Source organism: Zosterops lateralis (assembly GCF_965231275.1).
Source record: "Zosterops lateralis genome assembly, chromosome: 1".
NCBI classification, from domain to species: domain Eukaryota; kingdom Metazoa; phylum Chordata; class Aves; order Passeriformes; family Zosteropidae; genus Zosterops; species Zosterops lateralis.
The window spans coordinates 51630526-51656830 of record NC_139762.1 but is presented as its reverse complement, the minus strand read 5'-3'; the positions used below and the strand labels follow the sequence as shown (position 1 = coordinate 51656830).

Sequence of the window (26305 nt, the reverse complement as noted above, 5' to 3'; positions counted from 1 at the left end):
AAATGCATCTGTTGAATGGAATCCAGTTCTGCAGCTATTTTTACTGAAATAAGTGGATCTAGCATCCAGAAAATTGTGGAAAATTGGTGTTCATTCCTTAGAGTAGAGATTCCATCATGAAAATAAAACAACACAAAATTTTGTAGTGTTATTATGCAATATTTATATGAATATTGGATTGATCTTAAATGTTTGCATCCCTCATTTTCCACATATTTTGAATAAAACCAAACATGACAAAATTAGTTTGAATGACAGAGTTTTTTTCTTGACAATGTTTTTTTCTTCTCAACATTTCTTGAGGTCACAACTTACCTGCTATTTCCCGAAATAGACAAGGCTTATGTCTGTTTACATAAAGTCTAAAATTGCCAGGCAGTTACTCTGGGCTGATGTTTTTTATTTACAGTCCTTACAGATACCTATAGTGAATTTTAAAGAAGTATCAAATGATTTATTAATGACCATACAGACATTTACCTTTCCTTTTGAGCTATAACTAGGAAAATGTACATGGCTGGCAGCCACTGTATTTGAGAGAAACTGAAGTCACGAAATAGAGCTGTAGCATTTTTCCTCCCAAATCTGATTTGTTTCTATTTTTGCATTATGTGGATTAAATTTGTATCCTGCCTGGTTCTTACTTTTTATGGTATTAAATTGTGGTCAAAAGAAAATATACTTATAATTCATATCACATTTGCACATTTTTTATTCTGTTCAGGTACAATCTGCATATGGAATGTCTGTTTTTCCAGTGGCCATAGGAATATATAATCGCTCATAAATGATTTTGTTTTCTTTTTCCTGCAGGGGCTGATGTAATCAATTTTGATGGCCATGTAGTGCTACCATATAGATTCAGGAACAAGAAAATGAAAACACTGAAAGATGTAATCTCTTTGAAATTTAAGACCTCTGAAAGCGAAGGTGTAATCTTCCACGGAGAAGGACAGCAAGGAGACTATATCACCTTGGAACTGAAGAAAGCCAAACTTGTTCTAAATTTAAATTTAGGTATGTTCTGATTGTTTAGTGTTGTGGTAGTTTTGAGCTCTCCCACAAAAGTTTTAGGTCAAACATTTCATCCTCTTTCCCACAGTAATTTGATAAGCCACATCATTTATTCAGATAATTTGTTGAAAATGTTGTTAATTCCTTTTCTATATGTTGGGGGAGTGTGCCTGCACATTTAGTTCCATTTTGTCTCTTTTACTCTGTGTGATATAGTACAAAAAGAAGATCATACAGAAAAGCAAGATCAGCAATATATTGTCATTACTAAAAAAAAAAAAAAAAAAAAAAAAAAAAAAAAATAGCTTGCCAGAATTATATTTGACCTCAGCTGTGGCTTTGTGTGAGAGAAGGACACTGTCATCGCTTCTGGAGGAATAAAGGTCACCCTTAGGAACCTTGCAGAAAAAAAGTATTGGTCTAGGAAGTTACAGGCCACATGAAGCTGGAGTTCAGCAGCCTTTCTAGAGTCTGAGAAAGAGGGCTAGGGAAGGAAAAGAGATTGTTTTATCAGGCAATCTTATGGTGAAATCCTGTATATATTGCTCTAGTTCCAGTCCTCCCAGTAGACAACTACAGGCTCATAAATGACTGGATTTATTAAGTACATTTATTATGAAAAAGGCCCACATTTATCTGGTTGCAGGTAATTTTCCATTCAAACAAAAGAGCCTTAGAAAAAGATTTCATGCAATTTTCCTTAGTTCTCTTATAGACACATGAAGAGTAAATTGTTCCATTTGTTATTTACATTGAATAATACTTATTTCCACTAGCATTTTCTCCTGTTCTTTTTCTAATAATCAACATGAACGGATGATCAGGAAAGCACCCTTCCTACAACAGTTACCTATTTTTAACAATTTTAATTGCAGTAGTAACCCTTTCATTTCCTGTTTCTCTACATTCTTCAGCACAAACTGTCTTTATAAACTTTTATAACTCCCATATGTGAGTCTGGTGAGGATGTTCTTAAATCATTAGGCTGCTAAATGGGATTAGGCCCTGAGACACACAGTCAATAATCAGATGTAATTCTTTATGGTGTTATTATTCCTCTGTCTGAGAGTATTGTCTTTTCATCAGACACAGTAGAAAAGGATGCTCATCTTGCCTGGTGAGATCCAGTGACTTAGTTTCAAACACCAGGGGCTGGAGGAAGGATGGGGAGACAGAAGTGGATTTAGGTTCCGCTTTGCACTGCATTTGACTTTGTGTTGAAGAAACTGAGGCTCAATGACATGCATGCAATTCTATTTTATTTTTTGACCAACAGGACCATTGGCCTTCAGCATAAAGTCAGGATGGTCATTTGTAGGGAAGTAATGTCTTAAGCCATGAAATTGTGATTTGCCAGAATTTGTTTTCAGCATGCACAGACTTTATTGTCTCAGTTGCAGGCATTCTTGAGGGTGAGAAATTCTCAGCCTCAGAAATGCTTTAGGTTCTCATGTATTCAGAACCTGGCAGATTGCATTGAGTTATTGAGCAGGGCAGCAATTTTTTACACTTACTGCTGAATTAGTCATTTGCTGCTTCAGTTGGGATCCATGCTATCAGACTTTGCTGGCTTAGCTGTGTCAGTCAGATGGCAACAAGATGTGATCTCTGACTAGCTCAGCTACACTGGAAAAACCTCCTGGATAACACAGCAGAGAATTGCAAAATTGTACTCTTGCTAGTAGTTTGACTTCCAGAATAGGAAGATTGCTTCAGGATAACAGACCGAAATAAGCTGTATTAGCAGATGGTTTTTGCTGTTGCTAGCTCTGTCTGCACTGAGCCTTTTCCCCTCTGCTTGCTGGTATAATGATACTGGTAAAGGCCACAAAGCATAGAACTCAAGAGTGAAAAGTCATATTTTGCCAAAGCCTGTTATCAGGCTCCTTGTCCTCCACAGCATTCATAAATCAGTACAGTTCTAATGCAGCTCAGAATCTGGCCCAGAGGTGAAAGCTTTTCTTTTCTGTACCATAGGAGTGAAAGACGAAAACCCTTGATGAAAACATCTTTACAAATGGAAATTGGCATTGATTCTCAGGTTCATTTCCAAATAACTGCTACTATGAATTTATACACAAATTTATACAGTTCAGTGATCAGATGCTTGATGTATTTGGTCCAGCTATTTGTATTGGGGGCAGCAACTCTCCACTAGGCAGATCTCAACTTCATAGCAGACTGACTTCCTCCAGTTTATTGCATGTCTCGCATGATTCAGGTGACACATTGACAAAGAAAGAGGGAAATGTTTGCCTAACTAGTATGAGGTGAGAAATGCTATTGTTTCTGTTCTCAGGCAGCAACCAGCTTGGCTCTATTTTTGGCCACACATCTGTGACAACAGGCAGCCTCTTGGATGATCACCACTGGCACTCCATCATCATCGAGCGCCATGGGAGGAACATCAATCTCACCCTCGACAGGCACATGCAGCACTTCAGAACAAATGGAGAATTTGATTACCTGGACCTGGACTATGAGGTAGACAGTGAAACTTCTTTCTTCTCATTCAAATTGGTTTTATAAAGATAAGAAGAAAGCTAACATAATTAGTTTTCTTAATTTTTCATACATTTTTTTTGATTATTTATTCCCTTTTCTGAAACTTTCTTTCCAATGGTGTTCTCTCTTAAGTGTAAATTATGTTTCTCTTAATTAGCCTACCAAGTCCCATCTGGTGTAACTATCATCTCAGCCCTTTGTTTTAAAGTGTTATTATTAAATCTGTGTTACTCAGCAAGACAGGCAAACACAATTTTAAAAATCTCTAAAAGCAGCTGCTCTATGCAGGAAGTATATTTTAAAAAGTATGGTGCAATCTGTTGTTCCACTCAGGTGATAATTTTGGTCTTGAATCAGAAAGCCTTAATCTGTGGTTTTTTATTTTTATTTTTATTTTTAGCAAAGGAAGCAGGTTAGAACCTTTTTATTAATACAGATCTTCATCTGTCCTGTCTTAGGTTGGTAGATAATCCCTTGTATTATCACAAATATAGCATCAATAACTTCTTTTTAGAAAGAAGCAATAAAGAGTTATGAAAGTTGTAAGAAAATTTGTTTAATCAATCAGGTTAATGCACACAAGTGCAGGTAGTAATTAAATGTGGGTTTGTTGTTTGATTATACTACGGCTTCAGCTATTATGAATTTGTTCAGCTTCCCTAATCTGTACAAGAAGTTCCACACGTTGCTTATTGCAATCTTTGTGTAATATTTTCTTACACTCTTTACTGTATCTAATGAGAATTAATTTGGTTGGCTGCACCAAATATGTAATTTCCACCATTACAACTTTTTAAGAGGTAAAAGCCAATATAAATGATGTCATGGAAAAAAGTTTTAATTAACTTGTGTATTTATATTTTTACAATTTTTGACTAAGAATATATGAATGTTTGAAAAAAGTACTTATAATTGTAAATGCTTCCGAGTCAAATATTTGATTATATTCCAAAAAATGTTTATGAATACGTTATTTGCTGGCAGCTCTAATGAGAAAATAACAAGTAAATTTGCCTGTACCTCTATTAATTATAGAGCACTGAAAATCTGAACTGAGCTACTTAAAACTCACATAAATAGATTTTATTAAAGGCTTTCAAGTGAATGAACTACAGATAAAGGATGAATGCCATAAGCCAGGGTTGTGTAACTTGTGCACATACATACATACACACATACATATATAAATATACATATATATATATGGATAATGTTTACATAAGAAAAATATTGCATATAAAAAGTGTATCCCTAGCAAGAGCTGAATTCAGTGCATTCACCTTCCCACCCTATCTGTATAAAGAGTCCTCCCTGGGAATTCTCAAAGATACATTTTGTTTTCCATATGCATGGATCTCCTTCTGTTTATTGAACTTATTTGAGTGTGTGTGTGTGTATACATTTCTGTGGTTCATATAAACTCAAGAGAATAATCTCTTATCCTTCCTTTCCTCACTAATATCTCACTGGTCTTGGACCTAGACACCACAGACTAAATTTAAAGGTGTTGTCTTTGTGATTAACGTGGAATAAAGCCAAAAGAATCAAAACAGTTTTCCACAGACAAAATAGTTTCTAGGTTAGTCTCTTTCAGAAAAGTTAAGTAAACACAAAAGAGGAATAAACATTAGTTCTGATTGCATTTTGAGATCAAGAAATAGTCCCATAAGTTGCTATTAACTCACTATCATGTTATGTGTTTTTTCTTTTTCTTCTTTTCTTCAAAATTGTTTCCTTTTATTTAATTTTTACATTTGATTTAATCCAAACACATGATTATAACATGCATAAAATGTTTGACAACCATTAAAATATTGCAGTCCCATTTGCCATGTATGTTCTCTAAAATCAAGTAATGTCAAGTTACAATGCCTTAGAATTTCCCCACAAGATTTTACACACCAAAAGCTGGTGTGTGTGGTTTATAAAGGTTTTAGATTTCAGCTGTATAGTTTTAGTTCTCTGTACGTACCAAGTGGAAGGCTCCTCTTTGGGATAGAAGCTGGTATCTCACATGCATTCAAAACTGAAAATATCACCCTACAGCTCTGTTCCCCTCCTGTTGGTAATAACAAATGGAATTGATAATGAATGATGTTTAAAAGTTTAATTCTGCCAAATATCAGCAGTAGACTGCAAATTTATATTTTTCTGAACATTTTTAGGGCAGGAAACAAGATATCATTGCTATTAAATATACTATATATTAATATTTGTTTGGGCTGCAAAATATTAATGAAAACATGTAACATTATTCACTTCCAATCATTTCCATGAAGACCATTATGTAGCAGAGATCTCTAATGTCTCTATGGAGTGACAGAGAAAGAATTCATCAAAGATGAACACTTTTAGGTTGTAAATATTTGGGTTTCTAAGTTCTTTGGCACTATAGATTATGGATAACCCAGAATCAATTACCCAGGGTAATGAAATTCAACTCTAAGACAAAAAGTAATTCCTATTTGAGTTTGATGACTGAGTCTTTGCAATGGTTGTCTTGGTCTTCTCTAAGGAGACAATTTGACCAGACAAATCAAGGGGTAACTCCTCACTGACTGTAGCTACAAAAGCATGTTCTTAGTAGTGAAAGGTCCTTCTGTCTACCAGGGGATTGCATTTTAGCTGTGGATTCCGTAAATATTTCTGGATTAAGTAGATATATAAGCATTAAAGCAGAAAAGCATGCCACATTGGACCCCACCACTGCTGTGCCACAGTCCGAGCTTTGGCACACAGTTAGAGCTGAGTGAATAATTTGATTCATATTATTTGGCTAATTTCATGTCTACTTTTGCTTAGAAAAATACTGTGATGGAAATTTGTCCCAATTTCTTTGTTTGTAATGTTTATTTTCTGTTAGCAATCAGAAGAGGAGTTCACCTATGAATAACTGTGATGTGTGTCTGTTCACTGTTTGGACAATTGGAATAAAACTTGGTTTGGCTACCATAAATAATTAAAATTAGTTACAATATTTTTTATGCTTTTGCAGTATTTATTTTGATACATCCTTTTTCTGTAAACAGTGCTGTGAGCTCTCTATTTTGCCATGATTGAATGTTCAAAGAAAGCAAATACTTGTACAAAAAAATCCTTTAAAAGTCTTTACCTTCCTATGGTAATAACTATCTACCATTTTTCTGTTTCATTTGAAGATAACCTTTGGAGGCATGCCTTTTTCTGGCAAGCCAAGTTCTAACAGTAGGAAAAATTTCAAAGGCTGCATGGAGAGCATCAACTACAATGGCAATAATATCACTGACCTTGCCAAGAGGAAGAAATTGGAACCTTCAAATGTGGTAAGATCATAATTTCATGGTCACCTACCCTTCTGCTTCTCCTTCTAAAGAAGACTAGATTTTTGAGGATGTGTAGCTGATATTCTTGTGATATGCTGCAATATAAAACACAAAGCAAATTTTACCACAAACCCAAAAATCTTATTTGTGACTTAAAAAAAAATAAAAATTACCATGTATAAGTATTTTATTTCTTGGGTCTTGTTTCATCTTTCAAAAATTAACCTTTTGTGTCAGTCAGATAGTTTTGGGTTTGTATTATTTTTTTTTATATATAAAAAGAAAATCAACTGAACCAGTAAGTGCTTTTTTCCTTTCTTCTCAAATTATAGTAGTCCAAAACCAGTGCAGACAAGATTTATTGTTAAATGAATTGCAGCTTTCTTGTGGCTTTTAAATCCTGGTAATATTCCATCCCCGCTGAGCTAGTTGGATTGCTGGAGTGCAAAAGTCTTTGCATAAGAATGCTTTTACAGTCTTTTCTGAGATATCTGAAAAAACCTCAAGACACTATACTTGAAAATCATTATTTGCTAATTAATATTACAAAGGTTATAAGTATTTTACTGTATTTTTGCTGTGGCTTAAGCGTTCATAGCTGGTTTCATCTTCAGACTTGTGGCTTTATGGGCAGAGTGACTAAGAAAGAATTTACTTTAATTTCTGTGTTTTTAAAGTTCTAAGTGTTCCTCTGAAAATGCTTGCTGTCATGTAAAGGCAAGATGGATAAGAAATAATTGTATTATTGCCATAAGTTTGAGATGGTTTGAATAACTTTTCAAGGCTTTCTTCTGTACAAGTTTATACACTTCACAGTTTTCTGCTAACAATATGTAGGTTTACACAATTTCATTTTCCTTTATGTAATAAATTGTAAGCTATACAGATGCAATGATGATGTCATTCAAAGGGTTGATTATCCTTGGATAGTAAAACTGAAGTTTCATGTCATTGTATGAGCGTTATGACTAAATGGTTAAGGAAATCCGAAGGATAATCATGAGTACATGATGTTTGCCTATACAAACTCAGTAGCACAGCCTGACATCTATAAACGTTTCTGCACGTAAATTTCATCAGTATTGTCAAAGGCAAAGAATATGATATATATTCCGTTCATTAAGACTCAAGTTTTAATTTTTTTCAACCCAATCTAATGAACTCCTGAAACTTGAGTTGTATTTATTTTTTTTTTTCATAATTACATAAGATTTCCTTCCTGCAGGGCATTTTCAGCTTTGGCATAACCATGATTTTGAAAGATTAATGCCTGATTTAAGACAGAATATTAGTACAGGAGCAATCCTTCCATTTTGTGAAATCAAGTCCATTGCAAGTTAGTAGGACATATTCCTAAAGCCTCTTTCTGAACAGAAGTGCTGTTTAGGAAGTTCCTATAGTGCAAATCCTGTTCTTTAGAGTCCTAGCCTCTCAAAATTGTGACATAGGTAGCAGACATGTAAAGTCTCTGAAAAATCATATTTCTGATTGTTTCTTTCTTTCTTTGCTCCTTCACTTAAAAAATTCTGTTGCCCATAACATGAAAGTAAAATCCTTAAAAGAAGCTCTGGCAGTATTAGTGCCAAATCAAGAGGTGATACGCCAGTTTAATTTGATGGTTCTGTTGATTTCCAATTCTGAGAATGACTAGAAAAATAGAAGTGACCTTTGTTTTTGGTAGAGATACTTTAAATTGCTTCAGCTCTTCAAAATCAAAATCAATTTTTCTCTAACTAAATCAACATGCATTTTTATGTTTTTTTACAAAACCATTTTTGCTCCTAATTTTTGCTCTGATTTAGCAAGAGAAATAGACTTTCTTGAAACTAGTGTTGTTGTTGTTAAGCGTGTTTATGATGATGGCACTCAAGCAATCCAACAGGGATCAAGGTTCCATTGTAGGAGATTGTGTACAAACACATCACAGGAGACATACACCTACCCCCAAAGAGAGTAAGTACTATCTTAAAAGGCATAACACACACAAGATAATGAGGCTGAATACAAGCAAAGTAATCAGTGTGGTCGTGAGAAGTATTACAAAAAAAGGATAAAATCAGAGAAAAGTAGGATTTTAAAGGGATGTGAAACAAAGGAAAATAATATTCCTAGATGAAGACAGTTGAATTTCAGAAGTCACACAGTAAAAAGGACTTGACAAATTAATTGTACAAAATGAGGAAGCCCAGAAAATCAGAGATGATAAGATGATCTTTATTTTTCTCTGAACAAAATTAAATTTTAAAAAAATCATGTCTCATATACATACATGTTATGAACTAAAAAGCACCACCAAGCACCTTTTGCTTTGAAGAGTAAGGATGAAAAATTAAAAATATTTTAAATTTTAATAAAATCCAATCCTGACTTCAGTAACATATTTGATTTAGATTCAGAAGATAAAGGAGAAAATTATTTTGATTTTTTTTGTGATATTTAAGATGGCATTAGCATATAGTGCATTGCCCATACTGTATGACCCATCCTAATTTAACAGGTAGTATAGTCTTAATAAACTTACTACCTGTCTTTTGGAAGTTTCCTATTCAGCCAGTAGGTCTTTTAATTGGGAAAGGTATTTACAGTAGTACTTTACACAAAGGATTATGTTTGAATGTGGATAGGCAAAATTGATTTATAAGTAAACATGAATCTAATCTGCCACATAGATGAAAGATCATGGTGTACAGCTCAAACTACACAAATTAAGTTGTTTTTACCTTTTCCCTGTCAATGTAGTTTGAAAAATTCTCTTAGATCAAGAGTTTCAATATAAATGCACAGTATATATTTGACTTCCAGATGTCATTGCCCAGAAAACTATTCAGCAAGTCACTCTGAATCTCCAGAAAATGATCTCATTCTCTTTGAAAAATAAAGAGGCTATTACAGAGAGAAGCTGCAGATTAACTCGAACCCTTGACCTAGAACTAGTGAGCAATCTATATAAGATGGGCTGTACTTAAAAGAGGAGTCATCTTGTGAACTACAGTCATAGAAGGGATCAATAATCCAGTTCATATTAATCTGAATAGCTCTGTAGGGAAAATGCTAACTAGCAGGGAAATTAGAATTATGTGTTACTTTCTCAAGAAATGTTTAATGCAGCTAGGCTGTTCATGGGAAATGCGTTCACTGATGTGAAAAAGGATTTGAATGCATTCAATGTCGTTAACATTAATAGCTGTTATACATACAAATATCCAAAACATCAAGATGGCAGGAGAGTGTCAATTGGATATGAAAGCCTTCTTGTAATGAGGAAATTGTTAGTACCTCTTGGTAACAAGGCAGTAAAAGCAACTCTTAAAAAATCTAACAGAATGCTCTCTGAGCACTACTTGATTGGTATCTGTGACTGAAACATGAGATGACATCTCTCAAAAAAAGGATGTAGCCTTCTGTGTTTACACAGGACTGCCTTAACCATGTAACAGAAGTTGCTCCTATGTGTAGGGTGACCATTACACTGAGAATGATAGCCAAGGGTTACAGAGTATTTCAGACACTCTCCACCTCTTTTTTACTGTATGCAAAATTTGTGGTTTAAGTATTCTGTGGCAAACTGTGGAAATGTTTAGATTAAAACTACTCAAACATATGAGTTAAGTATTTTGATTTCATGCTTACTTGGTTAAAAAACGTAAAATGGAAAAATCTCTAAGCACCTTTTAAACCTCACTGCCCTCAAAAAACAAAACAAAAAGCAAAACAAAACCACAAAAAGAAATCCCAGAATTGACAAGAAGCTTAGCAGGGAAGTCTTTAGTCTTTACTCATAAAGTAACTGTAATTTCTCTCATCGCATAGTTATCTAAAAGCTACCTTTAGTTGTGTCAGCTAGTGTTTTCCTAGTTCTTTGGATTTATATCTTTTTAATCCATGGAACTTGGGCAAAGGAAAAGTTGTAATTCATAGATTTTATCATAAAATTTAGGAACAAACCTAGATCACTTTAAAGAAATCTCTAATTCCAGATTACAGGAAACATCAGTGTTCCTTAGTTGATCACATAGGCTGCCAAATAGATAGTATAGTTACTAATTCTACTGGCTTTTAGAGGTAGACTCTGTACAACTTCTGATGAAGAGGCAAGAGGTTGTTATGCAGAGTAATCAAAGTATTTTTCCTAATGCTCAAGAAAATATTATTTTTATTCATTTGTTTTTTTACATGGAAATCCAGTATAAGAAGCTGAATCTGCCAGACCAGTTGTATCTCGCTACAATACAGATAAGCTGTTCTCTGATGTGATCTTCTTTTAAAAAGTGATAGGTTTGGACACTGGCAAATGAGTGCTAAAACTTGCTTATTGATGTCGTCCATCATCTCCAATTGAATATAATTATTTCTTAAAAAAACTTACTTAGGTCGTTCCTCCCACACCTCTTCAGACACAAAGTTCCTATCTTGCTTTGAAATGCTCTACTTTCCCTCAAGATGAACTGTCAGTTGCATTTATACACTATGAACATAGAAATGTGACATAAAAACCTAAATCAGGAAGTCAGCAACATGGAATTTAAAAATAATTATGCAATATAGATGATGACTGACTTCTACTGGGATTCTGAACACTGCTTAGGTGGATCACAACTCTACACATCTATGTACCTCCAAAAATGTTGTTCAAGCCTTAATAATTTTTTAATGTACAAATAAATATCAGAGGAATTGCTATATTGAGTTTAGTAATAATTTCTGCACTGCATCAGATAAAATTCTTTCTTCCCAAGTAGAACTAAAATTGCCATATAATTTCCACCTGCATTAGTGCATGAGAAAGCCCACTCATAAGACAGGATCCACTTTGCCACATATAATGGGAATTCTTCAGCAGAGGAAGTTTTCCTGTTAGATTTGCATTCATATATTTGCATTCAGATTACTACAAAATATGATTGCTAAGGATAAAAAATGGTAATACCCAACCAATATTACCAAATGGTGATTTCCTACCAATTTGGTCTTTAGTTGTGAGAAATTACATGAGAACCAGAGAGAGAAATTCATGTCCCTAATTCTAGTCTTGTTTACAGATACATTTTAAAGCCTTGTAGATCAATAAAACTGACTGGAGCTTTTGTCAATTTCCTGAAGAATAATATTTTACAGTGCAGAAACTGCTGTTTCTTTTACAGACAAAATTATCTACTACCCAAAAATATTACGTGTTGCTCATGATCAGCTACTCCAAATCCTTCTGCTTCATGAATTGAAATATTAGCATGTGTAGTATCATTTAGTTGAAAACATAACAGAGAGGCTGACTGTTCAGGTATCATACATCATTATTTTGGATCATGTATTGTATTGATTGATTGATACATTGATATCAGGGTATTTGGAAATCTGCACTCATTTTTTATATTGTCCTGTTATAGGTTTCTATGGGGACCACAGACAAGCCCGAGTTTATCTGTGATTAATTTCTTTATCTTTTAACCAGAAATATTAATGCTTCCATCTTAGCTTGTTCTTAGACTACAACTCTACAGGGCTGACTGCCTGTTATTTTGTATATGTACGGTGCAAAATATAATGTTTCTTTTCTAGCCACTGCTAGAAAAGAAACAGAAAAACCTGTTTTTCAAAAAAAAAAAAAACAAAAAAAAAAAAAAACAAAAAAAAAAAAATTTAATAGTAACAATAATGATAACAATAGTAGCACATCTTTACATGTAGTGCACATGCAGTGTATATTGACCAGAGTAGTCTCTAGGTTGAATGAAATCTAGAATAGAGGTAGCCATGAATTTAGTAGAATCTTACCTTTTTTTTTTTCTCTTTTTTTTTTTCTCTTTTTTTTTTTTTTTTTTTTTTTTTTTTTTTGTGTGTGTGTGTGTGTGTTTTACTTAGGGGAATTTAAGTTTTTCTTGCGTGGAGCCACACACAGTGCCTGTCTTTTTCAATGCCACCAGTTACCTTGAGGTTCCTGGTCGTCCAAGCCAGGATGTGTTTTCAGTCAGTTTCTTCTTCCGGACCTGGAATCCAAATGGGCTTCTTCTCTTCAGCAACTTTGCAGATGACCTGGGGAATGTTGAGATTGACATAAATGAGGGCAAAGTCAGTGTCCATATCAACGTCACCCAGGTGAAGAGGAACCGGATCGACATCTCATCGGGTAAGTGTGTTTTGGTTTTTTTAAATTTGATATCGTTTTGGTTGGTGTTGTTTAAAATCGTTATGTACCTAAAGGCTGGAAAAGTGTTTTACAAACTTTAAATTTATATTGCAACTACATTAAATCCTTTACTGTTTCATTGAGTAAGAGGTACAAGAATGTTGAAAACAGTTGTTAGATTAAAATAAAAGATATAAATTATGTGATAAAAAAGATATAAATTCTGTCAAGAAATCACCATTTATCTATGAGGCAGCATTTCATTTTTCTTCCTTCGTTCTGTCTTGCAGTTTTCTCTGCAAAAATATTTGGTTTCAAAATGGGAGTGTACTTCCTTTCTAGGTGTAGTCTAATAATTAACCTGTTCCTAATATTTTCTAATAATTAGAGATTCTCTAGTAAAAAAAAAATCCATTCATACCATAATTATTTGTATGGATTTTTTTAGATCTGCATAGCTATCCCGCAAAAACTTAGATTTCTTTCAATACTTCATTGTTATTTTGTTGCAACAGGCATTTCAGTGCCTGTGAAATTAATTGTGTGCGTGAACACAGAAAAGGAAAATATGGCATCTGTCAGGTAAGGCTGCAGAAAAAATGCTGGTGTTGTACAGTAAATATCACAGCAAACTTTTTTTTCCTTCTTCTGCCGGGAATTAACAGATGTCATGATATAAACCTACTGGGTTTTCTAGAAGTTGAAATGGTCTGCCTTTAGCACACAGATTTCTGACTGTTGTGGTCCTATTGATAAAAGGTGCACAGCTTTTTCGCTGGATGTTTTTAACAGCTGACAAAGGAGAATTTCACATAGCCAAGTGTGCAGCCTTCTGCATGTGTAGGGTATGAATAATTCTATTGGGTATTATTAATAGACTCTACTGGGAGGAATGCAGCCTAGTTATCACAAAATATTAGACTAACTAAAACCACAACTTCAATGCTGTTTTGGGTTTCCCAAAACAGCAGAAATTGTTTTGGTAACAGCAAACAGCTGTTTTTGGGAAAACAGCAAACAACAAAATGTGTTTTAGGTTTCATATCTGATGTGCTTCTGCCTGGCACTTGTAATAGCATATTTTTCCAGGATCAAGTTAAAGTCTCTTAGTCTTTATCCTATAAGCTTCTCATAATTACAAACTTGCTTTCATTAGCACCTTTAATGTCAGTTTTTGAGTTAACATGGGGACATAAGTACTTCATTCTGGGTCACAGTGTAATGCTGGTTATAGAAGCAGTAGCTGTACTGACTGGTAGGACTCACATGAGAGAGCTGTAAGCTGATGTGCAGGTGGCAGAGTCTCGTTCCCTCACAGCTCTGCAATTCAGATATTTACATGGAACAGAGCTCTGGTTTGTCTGGATTTATTTGTCATGATTTCCCTTGAATACCTTAAAGTTGCATGTACTGATTTAGGGAGGTCTAACTTAAGAGGCACAGGTTTCAGATAAACAGGAGAGTCTAACCTACCAATTTTTCACATACAGTTGACTTCCCACGTTTCTCACACTGGTAGCTGAGCACTGCTAACCTCCTTACCTAACTACTGCTTTATGAAGTGCTTCTTGATAACTAGGAGGGATCAGACAGTAGGAGAAAAGATTTTCTTGTTGACTTGACAGAACTTTCATACGTAATTCATGTGAACATTTTGTTTAAGGAGAGAAAGGCAGCTGCAATTTTATATAGTTTGATGACACTTTGCAAGAGTAAATATGAAATAATTACCCATAGAACTGGAGTAAATGAAGGGATACAATACTCTAAAATGATCAAATGAAAATCAGGAATGCAAAATGTTTAACTTTTGGGTAAATGCAGTGATCAGGAGAGGTTACATAGCATGCTGTAGGAAAACATTTGGATAATAGTAGGTGATTTATTGGAATCATGAAACAGACATTGCTTTGCACTAAAATCAGAGAAATGGAGAGCTGCCATCAGGCAGTCTGTTCTTAGCAGTTTTCTTTGTCACCCTGCTGTCTGTTCAGTTTTTGTCAGGGATCATTTTTTCACAGTGTTAACAGATCCCAGCTAGAATCTCATTTCATGTTATCCTTTGGTCTTCAAAAAGGCACTTAATTGTTCCTTTATTTATTTAACTGCATGTCCTACCTGCTGCAGATTTCACTGTATTCAATTCTTCATTAAATTCTCAGTCTCTTGATCAATTTTCTTCATCTTAATTGGCAGGATAAGTCATCCCAGTACTTTATTGGAATATGTAAAAGAAAAATAATATTGTTAAAATTATTAAATTGGTCTTGTGTCTCTGAAGCTTCTTCACTCATTGTTTGGAGTTCAAAATTATCTTTAGTATGAGACATTCCTACTGTCCTTCATGCCTTAGTTATCTCTCTCACTCTGTTGTTAATACTTTTTAAAAAGCACAGATACTTGATATTTGCATCAGCAGTTTCAAGAAAATTTTCTATAGATCACTTCTGGTTTTGACAAAACACACTTTATTTTCTTCTTCAGTTATGTTAAATACTGTTCATATCACTGGTCTTTTCATGCTTTCAGTTTCTTTCAAACCACAACCTCAATTCTAGACATCTGATAATTAAGTCTATCCATATATGAGCACTTAATATTTATTTTATTTGGGCTGAAAAGAAGCAGGGATGGTCATACATATTGTAGTATATAATAGGTATGATTTTTGTGTTACGATTAAAAAGCAACAGACCTTCGTGTTGACCTGGCAAAACAGAATTTCAAGTTTTTATTGACCTGGCTGTAAGTTGTTTAACAGTGACCAAATGACTAGTCTGTGACTTGTCCTGGGCTTCAGAGAGGTAAATGGTAGAGGCAATAAAGAGCCCATAAAAACCAATAATAAATATTTTACTGTTTTAATAAGGTGTACACTGATGCACATAACAAAATTCTGAGTGTAACAGAGTATTTTACATTATTATGCACATGAACTTTCAGTTGGTATTACATATGAAAAGGACAAATATAATTAGCCCTTGTAGTTAGACTTACTGCCTGATTTTCTTCCCAAGTAAATTATTTTCTTTTTTTCATCATCTTGCCAATTGTACTTTCAAAACACGTTTTTAAACAGTAAAATAGTCCCTGCCCTGCCCAACATTCTCTTAAGCATCCAGTAAGCACTGCTTAGCTGTGAACAGACTGGCAAAACTCTTGTACAAAGTCAATAACTTTGATTTTGCTTTTTTCTTACATTAATCTCATTAAAATGTGCATTTGATTGATGAGAGTTATATTAATAAACTTGCTGTTAGTAAGAGGAAAATCAGGCCCACTGAGAGCTGAAATAAAGATTTAATTAGAAGAAATAAGCTACTGACTGTGCAGAATTACACAGGTGAAATACTTAAGGCTTGCGTATAAATCAAGAGTTAAACATCCTATTGACTTTTTCTCTGCAAACTTTGATTAATATCTGTACAGATGTGTATGCCCCAGCATAGGGATTAATAATAGGACAGAATCTCAGAAAACAGTTGAGAGATTTATCTTTACTGCTCTGTATAGTTTTGGACTAAATTCTGTTTTTGTCGTAATGAGATTCAGGCAAACTTCTAAGAAATTGTTGGATTTACACAAGGGATTGATGGAAGTAATGCTAGGCTGACAAGATGGAAGAAAGATGTGATCTTGCTTTTAGAACTTTTTGAAAGCAGATGTCCAATATAGTTTTGCATATTAAAGGATTCTGCTATTCTGCTGCAGTTTAAAAGTAATTTAGTTTGAATACATACTAAGAACCTACTCAATATTTGTAATCTTGCAATTAGAATAAGTTGTTGATGAAGTTGCATTTATTTATAAGCTTCAACAAGCTAATGTCTTCTTTCTTGAGCACAGAAAAATCAGCAACTGGAAAATGTCATACTCCCAAGCGTCTCCTGGCTATAAAAACTTTTTATGAAACTTTTCCCAAATCCATATGCAAATGCAGTTCAGTGCAGGGTTAAGCCACAGCCTGTGCCCCAGTTGCCTCCTTTTTTTCCACTTAGTTTTATCTACCTGCTTCAGCAACTTAAACCAAACTCCTTCCTAATGAAACCAAAATTTCTGAAGCTTTCAACATGGGAAAAAATGGATAACATTAAAAGACACAGAGAGTATTGCTTTGCTCAAAGAAACAATAGTAACCTTCAAAACAGAACCCCTGAGGATTCATCTAATGGCTTTACAATACATTTTAAAAGCAAACCTCAAATCCCTGTTTCAATATAGAATAGACCGTTTCTTCCTCTTGAGAAAAGGCTGGATTTTCATGATGGCAGATTCTAAAATAATCTCTTGATATATCCTCTGTTTATTTTCTCACTCCTTTTTTCATAGGCAGTTTTGACCTTTCATATCTAAGCATTCTCTGTTCTACTTAAATACTAGATGGTCTATGAAGATCCCTTGGATTTTACCCTACAGTACAGATGATAAGTCATTGCAAAAAGGACATAATCTCCTTCAGCCCATAAGAAACAGAGAAATTTTCAGTGTCCAAAATCCCCTGCCTTTAACTTGAATTCATCTGCTTGAAGCTTCTTTTTTTCCTCCTCCAACTCTATTAGTTAACATCTTGTATTAGCTGCTGCTCAAGACTTCAGTTCCTCCTGTCAAGTATAAACTTATTAAAACTTAGGATATGAACATCTTTTTGTCATATTTATTTGTATTAAATAAATCAACCTTCTTCCTGTGGAATCCCTGGGAAGCTTTCCACCCTTCTGTCTTGCTGCAAGATCTCAAGTCATCTGAATTGCAGTTCATTTATATTTTAGACCTTGGGTTAAGATAGCATCCTTCAGGTAATAAAATGTCTCTGTCTGACAGATCTAAAGTGGTGCTCTTCCAGTGACAATTCCCTGGGGCACTTTATGAGGGAATCAAGAAGTATTTTTGCCTTGGTGGTTAAATAAAGGCTTAAATAGGGAATGTGTATACACAGAGCACAAGTGCATTTCTGGTGGGAAGATAACATTTCCCATCAGGTCTTTCTCATATTACTGGTTGTAGGTTATACACAGAATGTTAGTAAGTGGAGGCAGATACCCCTGAGGCACTTGTCAGCAAGATCGAAAGGAGACAGAAATTCTGTCTATGAAAGACAGAATGATGATTTAGCATCAGACAAGTCTGAAGATTAGAAATTTAGGATGTTCACAGATATCCAGGTTTGTCCCTCTGTTTCTCTCTGTATATATTTTTGCTACTGACCTTAAGAAGTGAATGCAGCTACATGAATAGATAGGCATTTGTGAGTTTGAATTTCACAGAACTGAAACACAGAAATACTTGTGGTGGTTACAGTTGTTTTTCAACACATTTTCCCTCTAGTCCGGTTGAGCATCTCAGTACAGTAGACTCAAACCAATCAGATCAAAAAATAGAGTTCCTGATTGCAGGCTTTCTTTGTCTAAGAAAACTGATGAATTTAGTTCAGGGGTTTGTGAATTCTGCTTCATCAGTCACTGATTTTCACTGGAGAGTTGCCTAAAAAGCACAAGCTATGCATTCTAAAGCACCTTTTTCAGATATTTCCCTGAGAACAATGGAACTCTTTATTGGTTGCACTGACATGGAGGAACCCAAGAATCAATAAACTAGGGTGTTGTCCTTGATAAGTTTTCCCAATTTATACAGGAGGCCGATGTTCAGTTTACTTGTTTTGGTTTCATTTCCTCTTGGCTGTTGAACAGAGTTAGATGGGACCTTTTCTGATCAATATTTTACTTATGAAAGATGAGATAAGGTTTTTTACAACTACCATTTGAACACTGTGTTGCACTGAATTTCCTTCAGGATAGAAACCCTGAAATAGTCAGTGGTTAAATGATAATCCTAACTTGCTGCTAGAAGGAGCATAATTTATGTGAGTAGATATGGACAGAACTAGCTGGAAACATACCCTTCTAATTTTTTCTTTTTTTAATTCAGTATGTTTGACGGGAAGTGGACTCAATTTTTGTTACTTTCCATGTTGCCTTTTCTTACTACACCTGCATCAGTTATTGCTAGTCTGGTTCTAGTCAAGTCTGAAAATTTTGGTTTTGACTCTGGTGAATTAAAGATAATTCCCTTAGCTCTGAATGCTACAGAGGTGCTCAATATTTTGCAGTTACCTTAAGAACATGGATTTTTACTTTGGTGGGTTCTCGGTTTGTGTATTTTCATTGAATGCAAAAGAGCATTAAGAGACTTGTTTCTAAAGATAGGTTTATCAAGCCAAAGATGCTTATTTAAAACCAGCATTACCTCTTGGATCAGAATTATAGTGTTGTTGGAACAAACATTATAAAACATACTTAAGTTTACATTTTAAAGTCTTCCAGGATTTACATGTACCGATTGAAGTGAAAATGTGGGAGGTTTTTTTCCACTATTACTTTCCTTTTAGATTATAATAAAGAAATAAACAAAAGGATACAATAGAGACTGGAGCTATAGTTATATTTGTTGTGTTTATGCACAACACAACAACAGTATTCCCAGGACGACATTAAGTATTCATATAATATAAAGGGAAATGAAAGGAATGTTTTCTAATATCAGAAAGACTGCATATGCAAAATACTATATTCTTGCCCCCAATATGCTAGTTTGCCATCTCTGCCACTTCCTCCATACAGGTGGTTCTTGGAGAAAGCCCATTTCCAGGATTCCCATACCTATGCTGCCAAAGTTTGTCGTAGATGACAACATGATGGCAATCACACACAAGGTCAGCCAGGTCTTTCAGCAATGGCACAAATATCTTCCAGTACCATTTAAACTTCCTACTTGTGGAAAAACATGGATTGCTGTTAGTGATAGGATGTAGTGGTTCCTGTAAACTTTTCTGTAGGTGTTAATATTACTGAAGAAATGTGATTGGACTTCATGCTGCCATAGCTCTTTTGTTTACCTTGTAGCAGATTTAATTTTTACTGCAAACTAGTGAGAAAAAGTGTGAAATATATTTGAAGTATGTTTTTTACTTTGCTTCTATTTGATGGAGAAGTAGTTGACTAAGAACATCTCATGATAACCCAGCATATGATTAACCATTTCTAATAACTTAAGGATGTCCTGCTATTTAGTTTGGCAGTTATGATGTTCTGTAAATGGCTAAGTGGAGTAGCAGAAGGTAAAAATAATGCAGTCACTTTTTTTAATTGATAGTATAAGTTACAGTCACTGTACATGTATAAGTGTACCACTGTGCATATAGCTGTGTGTCAGTCAGAGAGTTCACTCAGCTAATTTGCCCACTACAATCATCAGGAAGTTCACAGATCATTATTTGGTAAAAAAGTAAAACCATTTGAATGGATTCAGGAGACCCAGGGTGCTCCTTGCTTCATCTCAAGGTCCTGCTGCTATAACTGTTCCCATTGGACACAAGCTGCATCATTTCTAGGATATCATCTTCCTACAGGATCAATATTTTCTCCCCAGTCAGCACTGAGATCCAGGAATAGTTCACTAGTTAGACTGTTCTGGAGTCCATTACAATAGACAATATGGACAAAACTGCTCTTACCCTACCAGCCTGGCTTGTTCTCCAACACATCTCTGCAAGAGTTTGTCCTCTTACAAATTCTTGTGCTCCTTCCTTCCATCCCTCCTGCCCCTTCTCCTTCTGTACACATAACGTATTCTGAATGTCATTGCTTAAAAAGTGGAAAAATCACAGGTTATGGGGTAACCTTATTATTATTCACCCCTTTGCGAAGAGATGCCCAATTTTAGAGTCATAATATTCCCATGGTGTCTGTGACCCAAAGAAGGACATGCAGGGTCAGGGGGAGAGCCAAGCTGTTGTGACAAGGCTGCTATAGCTGTGCCCATGTCATGCTGTGACATGACAGGCAGGAGCTGTTGGTGTTGCATGGGGCTTACACAGTGTGGGCATCTGGATCAACAGGGTGAAGCCCCAGGGCGAGGGTGCTGCTCCAGAGATACCTCCACATTCTGTAGGTGGGGTCAGAAATGGATCATTCCTGTACCAAAGATTGTAGAGACACATCCTGCCTTGTTTCAGAAGCAAGAAACCACAGCAGAGAGGGTGAAGAACAGGAGATGGGTTACCGATGTAGAAACAAAGGGGTAAGTTCTCAGATTTGGAAAAATGGTCTGCCATCACCTCATTTACTCAATGTTTGTTGTTTTAGAAAAATCTTCAGTCGGCATAAAACCTTGCTGGTGTAAAAAAGTAATTATTATGGTTAAAAAAAAAAAATAAAAAAAAATTAAAAAAAAATAAATTAAAAAAAAAAAAAAAGGGGAGAAGAAAAAATACTGGTGGCTCAGACTCCAGTTAGAACATAGGAAATTCAGTTTCTGTAAACTTAGAAAAACCTTTAGGGACAGATTGGGAGATCAAAGGTCTTGAACATATACTATGTAACAGTGCTCAAAAAAAAGGGTACAGAATCTTCAAACAGAGGGCACAACACTGTGATATGAAGCTATCAACTATGTAAATTAAACCAGCCAGTGCTCTTTTCACCTTTTCTTCTTATCCCAATGCAAGGGAAAGAAAGGAGAATTTTCTTTACTTTTAAAGTCAGCATTTGCAGCATTTGCACTTTAAGTAAAACCAGGAGTAAGTCTTTCTAGAGAAAATGTCCTTGCAAGTAATTTGAGATTTTGCAATTTTTAATTTTTAATCTTATTTATCACTAATCCTCGAGTAGGTGTTCCACAACATCTCTAGCCTATTACTTACAAGAAAATAATTAAAATTCATTGTAATATTAAACACAATTCTTTTTCAGGGGGAAACATGACCTAATTACAGGCACGGAACTTTAATTTATGTGCTGGGAACTGACACTCAATATCTTTTTTTCATTGCTATTCAGGAACCTGGAAAATAGATTATTATCTGTGACAGGTTTCTGGCAGTCCCTCTTGGTTTGACAGTGTTATTTTAGAGAGAAGAGAAAGTCACTTTTGTATATAATGAAAGGAAAAGTTGTCAAGCATTCATACATATTTTATGCTGCATAAAACTTAAGTGCTAGAGGAAAGATTCTGTTTTCAGTCATGCCATTGTAAATTCATGTTGCTTCTGCTGACCTCCAGGCTTGCTTCAATGACACAGAATGGCATCTAGCCCAAAGGATTAATCAGTTTTTTTACACAAGCAATGCAGCTCTTGTAAGTCAGCTTGGCCCTTACTGGTTTTTTTTGGTTAGCACAGTCATGCACAACTGTGATGTGTATTTTGGCACTTTGGCATTTTCTACTGACATTGACAAAACTAAAAGCAATTTCTATCAAAGTACTTTCCTGAAATGGCATCAGGCATAGTCTGTATTGTCTTTTTTTTTTTTTTTTTTTTTTTTATGGAAGCGGTAACTCTGCTGCAAAAATTGACTTGGGGAGAAAAACATTTTCTAGTTGTATGTTGCTAGCTCTGCCTTTACTCTGTTCTTGTAAAAGATGGTGAGTCTCTTCAGGCATTTTTGCACATTGTTTTTATTTCCAAATGTTGCTGAAGCAGCATCACATCAGCACTGAGGTGAAACAGAGCAACCAGAGTAGTTTGATTTCTGTAAGCTGAATGGAAGATGATATTGTCTTTAAAAAGCTTACTCATTAAGTTTATATATGTGATAGGGAGGAAAAAAAATCTCAATTCTCTTACTGTGAGGCAACCACTGTAAAATACATCGTTTATTTTAGAAGTAACCAGTGTCCACACACACACTGTTTCACTGAGAAGAAAAACAAAGTTTTACACATATCCTTCACATATTTCCTTACTAAAGAAAAACATGTTTAGAGTCATGACTTCCCCTATGTCTTTTGCAAGAAATGAATCTAAGATGAATTTGATGGATTCATTATTTGAAAATACAAAAATAAGTTTGTTTTCATTTTGCATATTCAAAATAGTGGAACATTATATTGCATGCCCTCAAGTATAAGGGTTTCATTGTTTGACCTTTTGTAGCTTTTGTAACATTTCATTTTCTGCATATTAGCACATACATTAAAACAAACTGCCAAGTGGAATCAACCTTCTCAGAGCACTGGCAGGAGATTTTTAGCAGGATAAAATAACATTCTTAACATTCTGATGTTGGTACATAGATAATTACCTGTGAAAACAGTAATAGCTCTTGCCATGTCTCTTGGTTCCGGAATTTGCAACACAGGGCTGATATTCTTGACTGTATTGCATATGTGAAAAAATAATGTGGTGCAGAGGAATCTTTGGGAGGCTTGGGCTGGTTTCTATAGCATTGGAAACAAGTGATGGTTCATCAAATTTGCTGTGTGATAAAGATTTGCTGTGTGCTAAGCAAGAATATCGGGCCCCAGGGGAATGACCTTCATCTTCTAAAGCACTTTCCAAAGGCACAGAACTGAGCACAACACAGCTTTGCCTTCTTTACCTTCCCAGATGCCTGTGAAATATCTATCTAACTATCTATCTACACTGAGAGAGAGATGATGTTTTATTGACAGCTCCCTGTAAATCAAGCAAACAAAACAAAAACCCAAACAAATTACTAAAACATTTTGTTCTTCTTTGGCAAGATGACCCTGAGTTACATTTCTGTTGAACTTAGAGCACTAAGAATGCATTTACCTCTTCTACCATTTTCTTTTTTCTTTCTAGCTTTGAGTGGTATAGTATGAAGTGTTATTTTCTGATTTTGTTTGCAGGAAAATGCTGTCATGTATGTAATGTTTGTTTCATCTTTCTTTTAATATGTTTCCTGCAGCAGCCTGTTATCTTTGAGAAGTTGGTTTTCTTTTTTAATCTTCAGAAGTGTGGCATTTTAGAGTTCCATTTCTTACTGCAAGTTATGATTATAAAACATTATGTTAATACTATTAACTAATTTTGCTACTCATAATAAATTATGATGTTACTACAAGAATTATAGTCCAGCCTGTTCCATATACCATTCAGCTGGTTTAGCATTTTAAGTGTTATTTCTTCCCCATGTCAGGAATCTCTAATCAGTGTTACAGGTTATTAGTTTCTACAAGGCTATATCATAATTAGAAGAAGGTTTTCTTCTTTTAAATAATGACAAACAACACCCTACAGAAGCAGGAAATAGCTGAAATACGATGATCCAACAAGAAAAATCTACTTACATCAGTCTAACCAGACACTGCTCTCACCTGTTGCTCCAGGTGCTCTGCAGCTGGATACATCTTAAGTTCCTTTTAAGCAGAAGGACTGAGTGTCCATTACATTTTTTGAAGGCTTCATCAGGCACTTTTCAGTACTAGGTCTCCTTGCCATCCCATAATCATTACTCAGAGCCAATGTAACCAGGATTTTTGAAAGTGGTGAGCCATTGAACAGTCAGTCATATGATAGGGGAATGCAGCAGGTTTGTGAAAAACTCTGGATTTTTCCAAGCAGGATTTTTTTGCCAGGATATTTTCATGTCTTACTTTGTGCTGCTGGCCATCCTTATTTCTAAGAGTGAGCAGTAAAGTGTTGTACCAAGGAAAGAGATATTAGATGTATCATATAACTGTAGACTGAGGGAGATAGAGGTTGGCTTAAGATAATGTTGGATAAAGATTTTTGGGAAACACGCTTTTTTAGGTATATACATGTATATATATATATAAAAAATATTATATTTGTTTTATATCTTATATTGGTAGCTCTGCAAGAAGTTAGAAAGCAATGTGCTAGTTTACTCCTTCCTGATTTTACTGATTCTTTATGGAATCTTTTATTCTGCTTTGCTTTATTTACACATAGGTACTACTCATTCCTCAGTTACTAAAGCTTCTTTAGAAGTTCCCTCCCGTATGGTGTTAAATTCCCATTGACAAATACGCAGAGGAAATAAGCTTTGCTAATGTCCAGGCATTTGCCATGGACAAACAAGTGAAGAAAATAGCTTAATTTTTTTTACTTTTTAAAGTATGTTATTTTTATGGAAATAGTCTGAGGTCCCATATGGTGTCCTCAGAATACATCCTCAGAAAAAATTCAGCATCAACATTGAATACAAAGGTACAAGTGGGAAAAAGAAATTATACAGTTCTGACTAAAGTCTCAATAATAGTGGATTTTTTTCTCTTTTTTCACCTTTTTTTTCTTTTCAAACATTAGTTTTATTAAGCATGTAGCTCTGTAGCTTTTTCCTTAAAGTAAATTCAAATTCTAAAGAGCTTTTATAAAACATAAGGATATAACCTCATCAAATACTGATGAAAGACAATTTTTAAAAGCTTGAAATAATTCACTAATATTTTGGGAATCTCTTTTAAATGATAAACAGAATGACATTCAGTACTGATGTTGCTTTTATATTAGTAGTACCTTAAATAGCTCTTTCTTGTATCAAACTTTACATGCACAAGAGGAACATTTCCTTTCATTTTAATTATCTATGGAAAAGGCATTTATATGTTCAGTTATGTCACCCAAGTGTTGCCAAGTAGAATTATTTTGAAATCATTTTAATAGTTTCTGTGAAATCCATTTTAATTTGTAAAAAAATGGATATGCATTGTCATAAATGTGATGAGCAAACTGTAGTAGGTGTAAAATTAAAGAATGTACCCTTGCATTATTCATAATTTAAAAGAAATTGTATTCTTAAATAACATTCCTAATTTTCTGGGTGACATTCAGATCACTATAACAGAGCTGAGTAGAAAGAAAGCATCATATTCAATAGCTCAGGTTTGGTTTGGATCAAAACTTGCAACTCAGATCTGATTTTGTCATTTACTAAGTTTAACTGGGAATTTAAATATCCATAATCATAAGCAAACATGAAAATTTATTGACTTAAAGTTCTGATTACAGTGTCATCCTGAATTAGCAATGGGGTATGAAACATTGCAGTAAATCAATTTTTTGACCACTGTATGTAATGGTTCATACACTTAGCATACAGAAGCCCAAAATAATATCTTGTCTCCACTCAAAACCAGTACAGACAGTAATAATACCATAATATCAGAAAAACTGGTATTATGTTGTTTTGAGTTGTTGAGATGTATCCTCAGTTCACACCGGAAACAGTAGGAATTTGTGCATCGTAATCAAGAGCCCAGAAAGGCTATGATGCTGACACTTCCAGTCCTGAAGTCAAAATCAGTCAAAATCTCAGGCCAAATTAAATCCAATGAGAATTTGAATCTGACTGGTTCTAAGAAAGGCTCTACAATGCACCTCCTCTTTAAAATCCAGTTATTTGAAAGTTACTCTTCAGATTATCTAAGCACAGCAGCAAAAGGTCCAAGAACAGGCAAAGTCCTTTCCTCTGAGTATTCACAGCAGCTCACACCATGTCAATGATGCCTGTCTGGTGCTTGTCAGCACTGTCAGGACTCTCTGCCTGCCTCTGGAAGTTCTATTTTCAGTTCATTCCATATTCATTTAATGTAA

At 34.7% G+C, this 26305-nt stretch overlaps 1 protein-coding gene across 1 annotated transcript in view; it reads left to right on the top strand.

The window, feature by feature from the left end:
- Positions 1 to 26305, top strand: part of CNTNAP2 (contactin associated protein 2) — a gene marked incomplete at its 5' end in the record, with an annotated part of 1047398 nt that overhangs the window by 506598 nt on the left and 514495 nt on the right. Inside the window, 4 exons of the mRNA XM_083867656.1 lie at positions 814 to 1017; positions 3314 to 3498; positions 6678 to 6821; positions 12681 to 12945. Of these exons, the coding sequence (XP_083723782.1) occupies positions 814 to 1017; positions 3314 to 3498; positions 6678 to 6821; positions 12681 to 12945 (798 nt within the window). The remainder of the gene's footprint in view (positions 1 to 813; positions 1018 to 3313; positions 3499 to 6677; positions 6822 to 12680; positions 12946 to 26305) is intronic.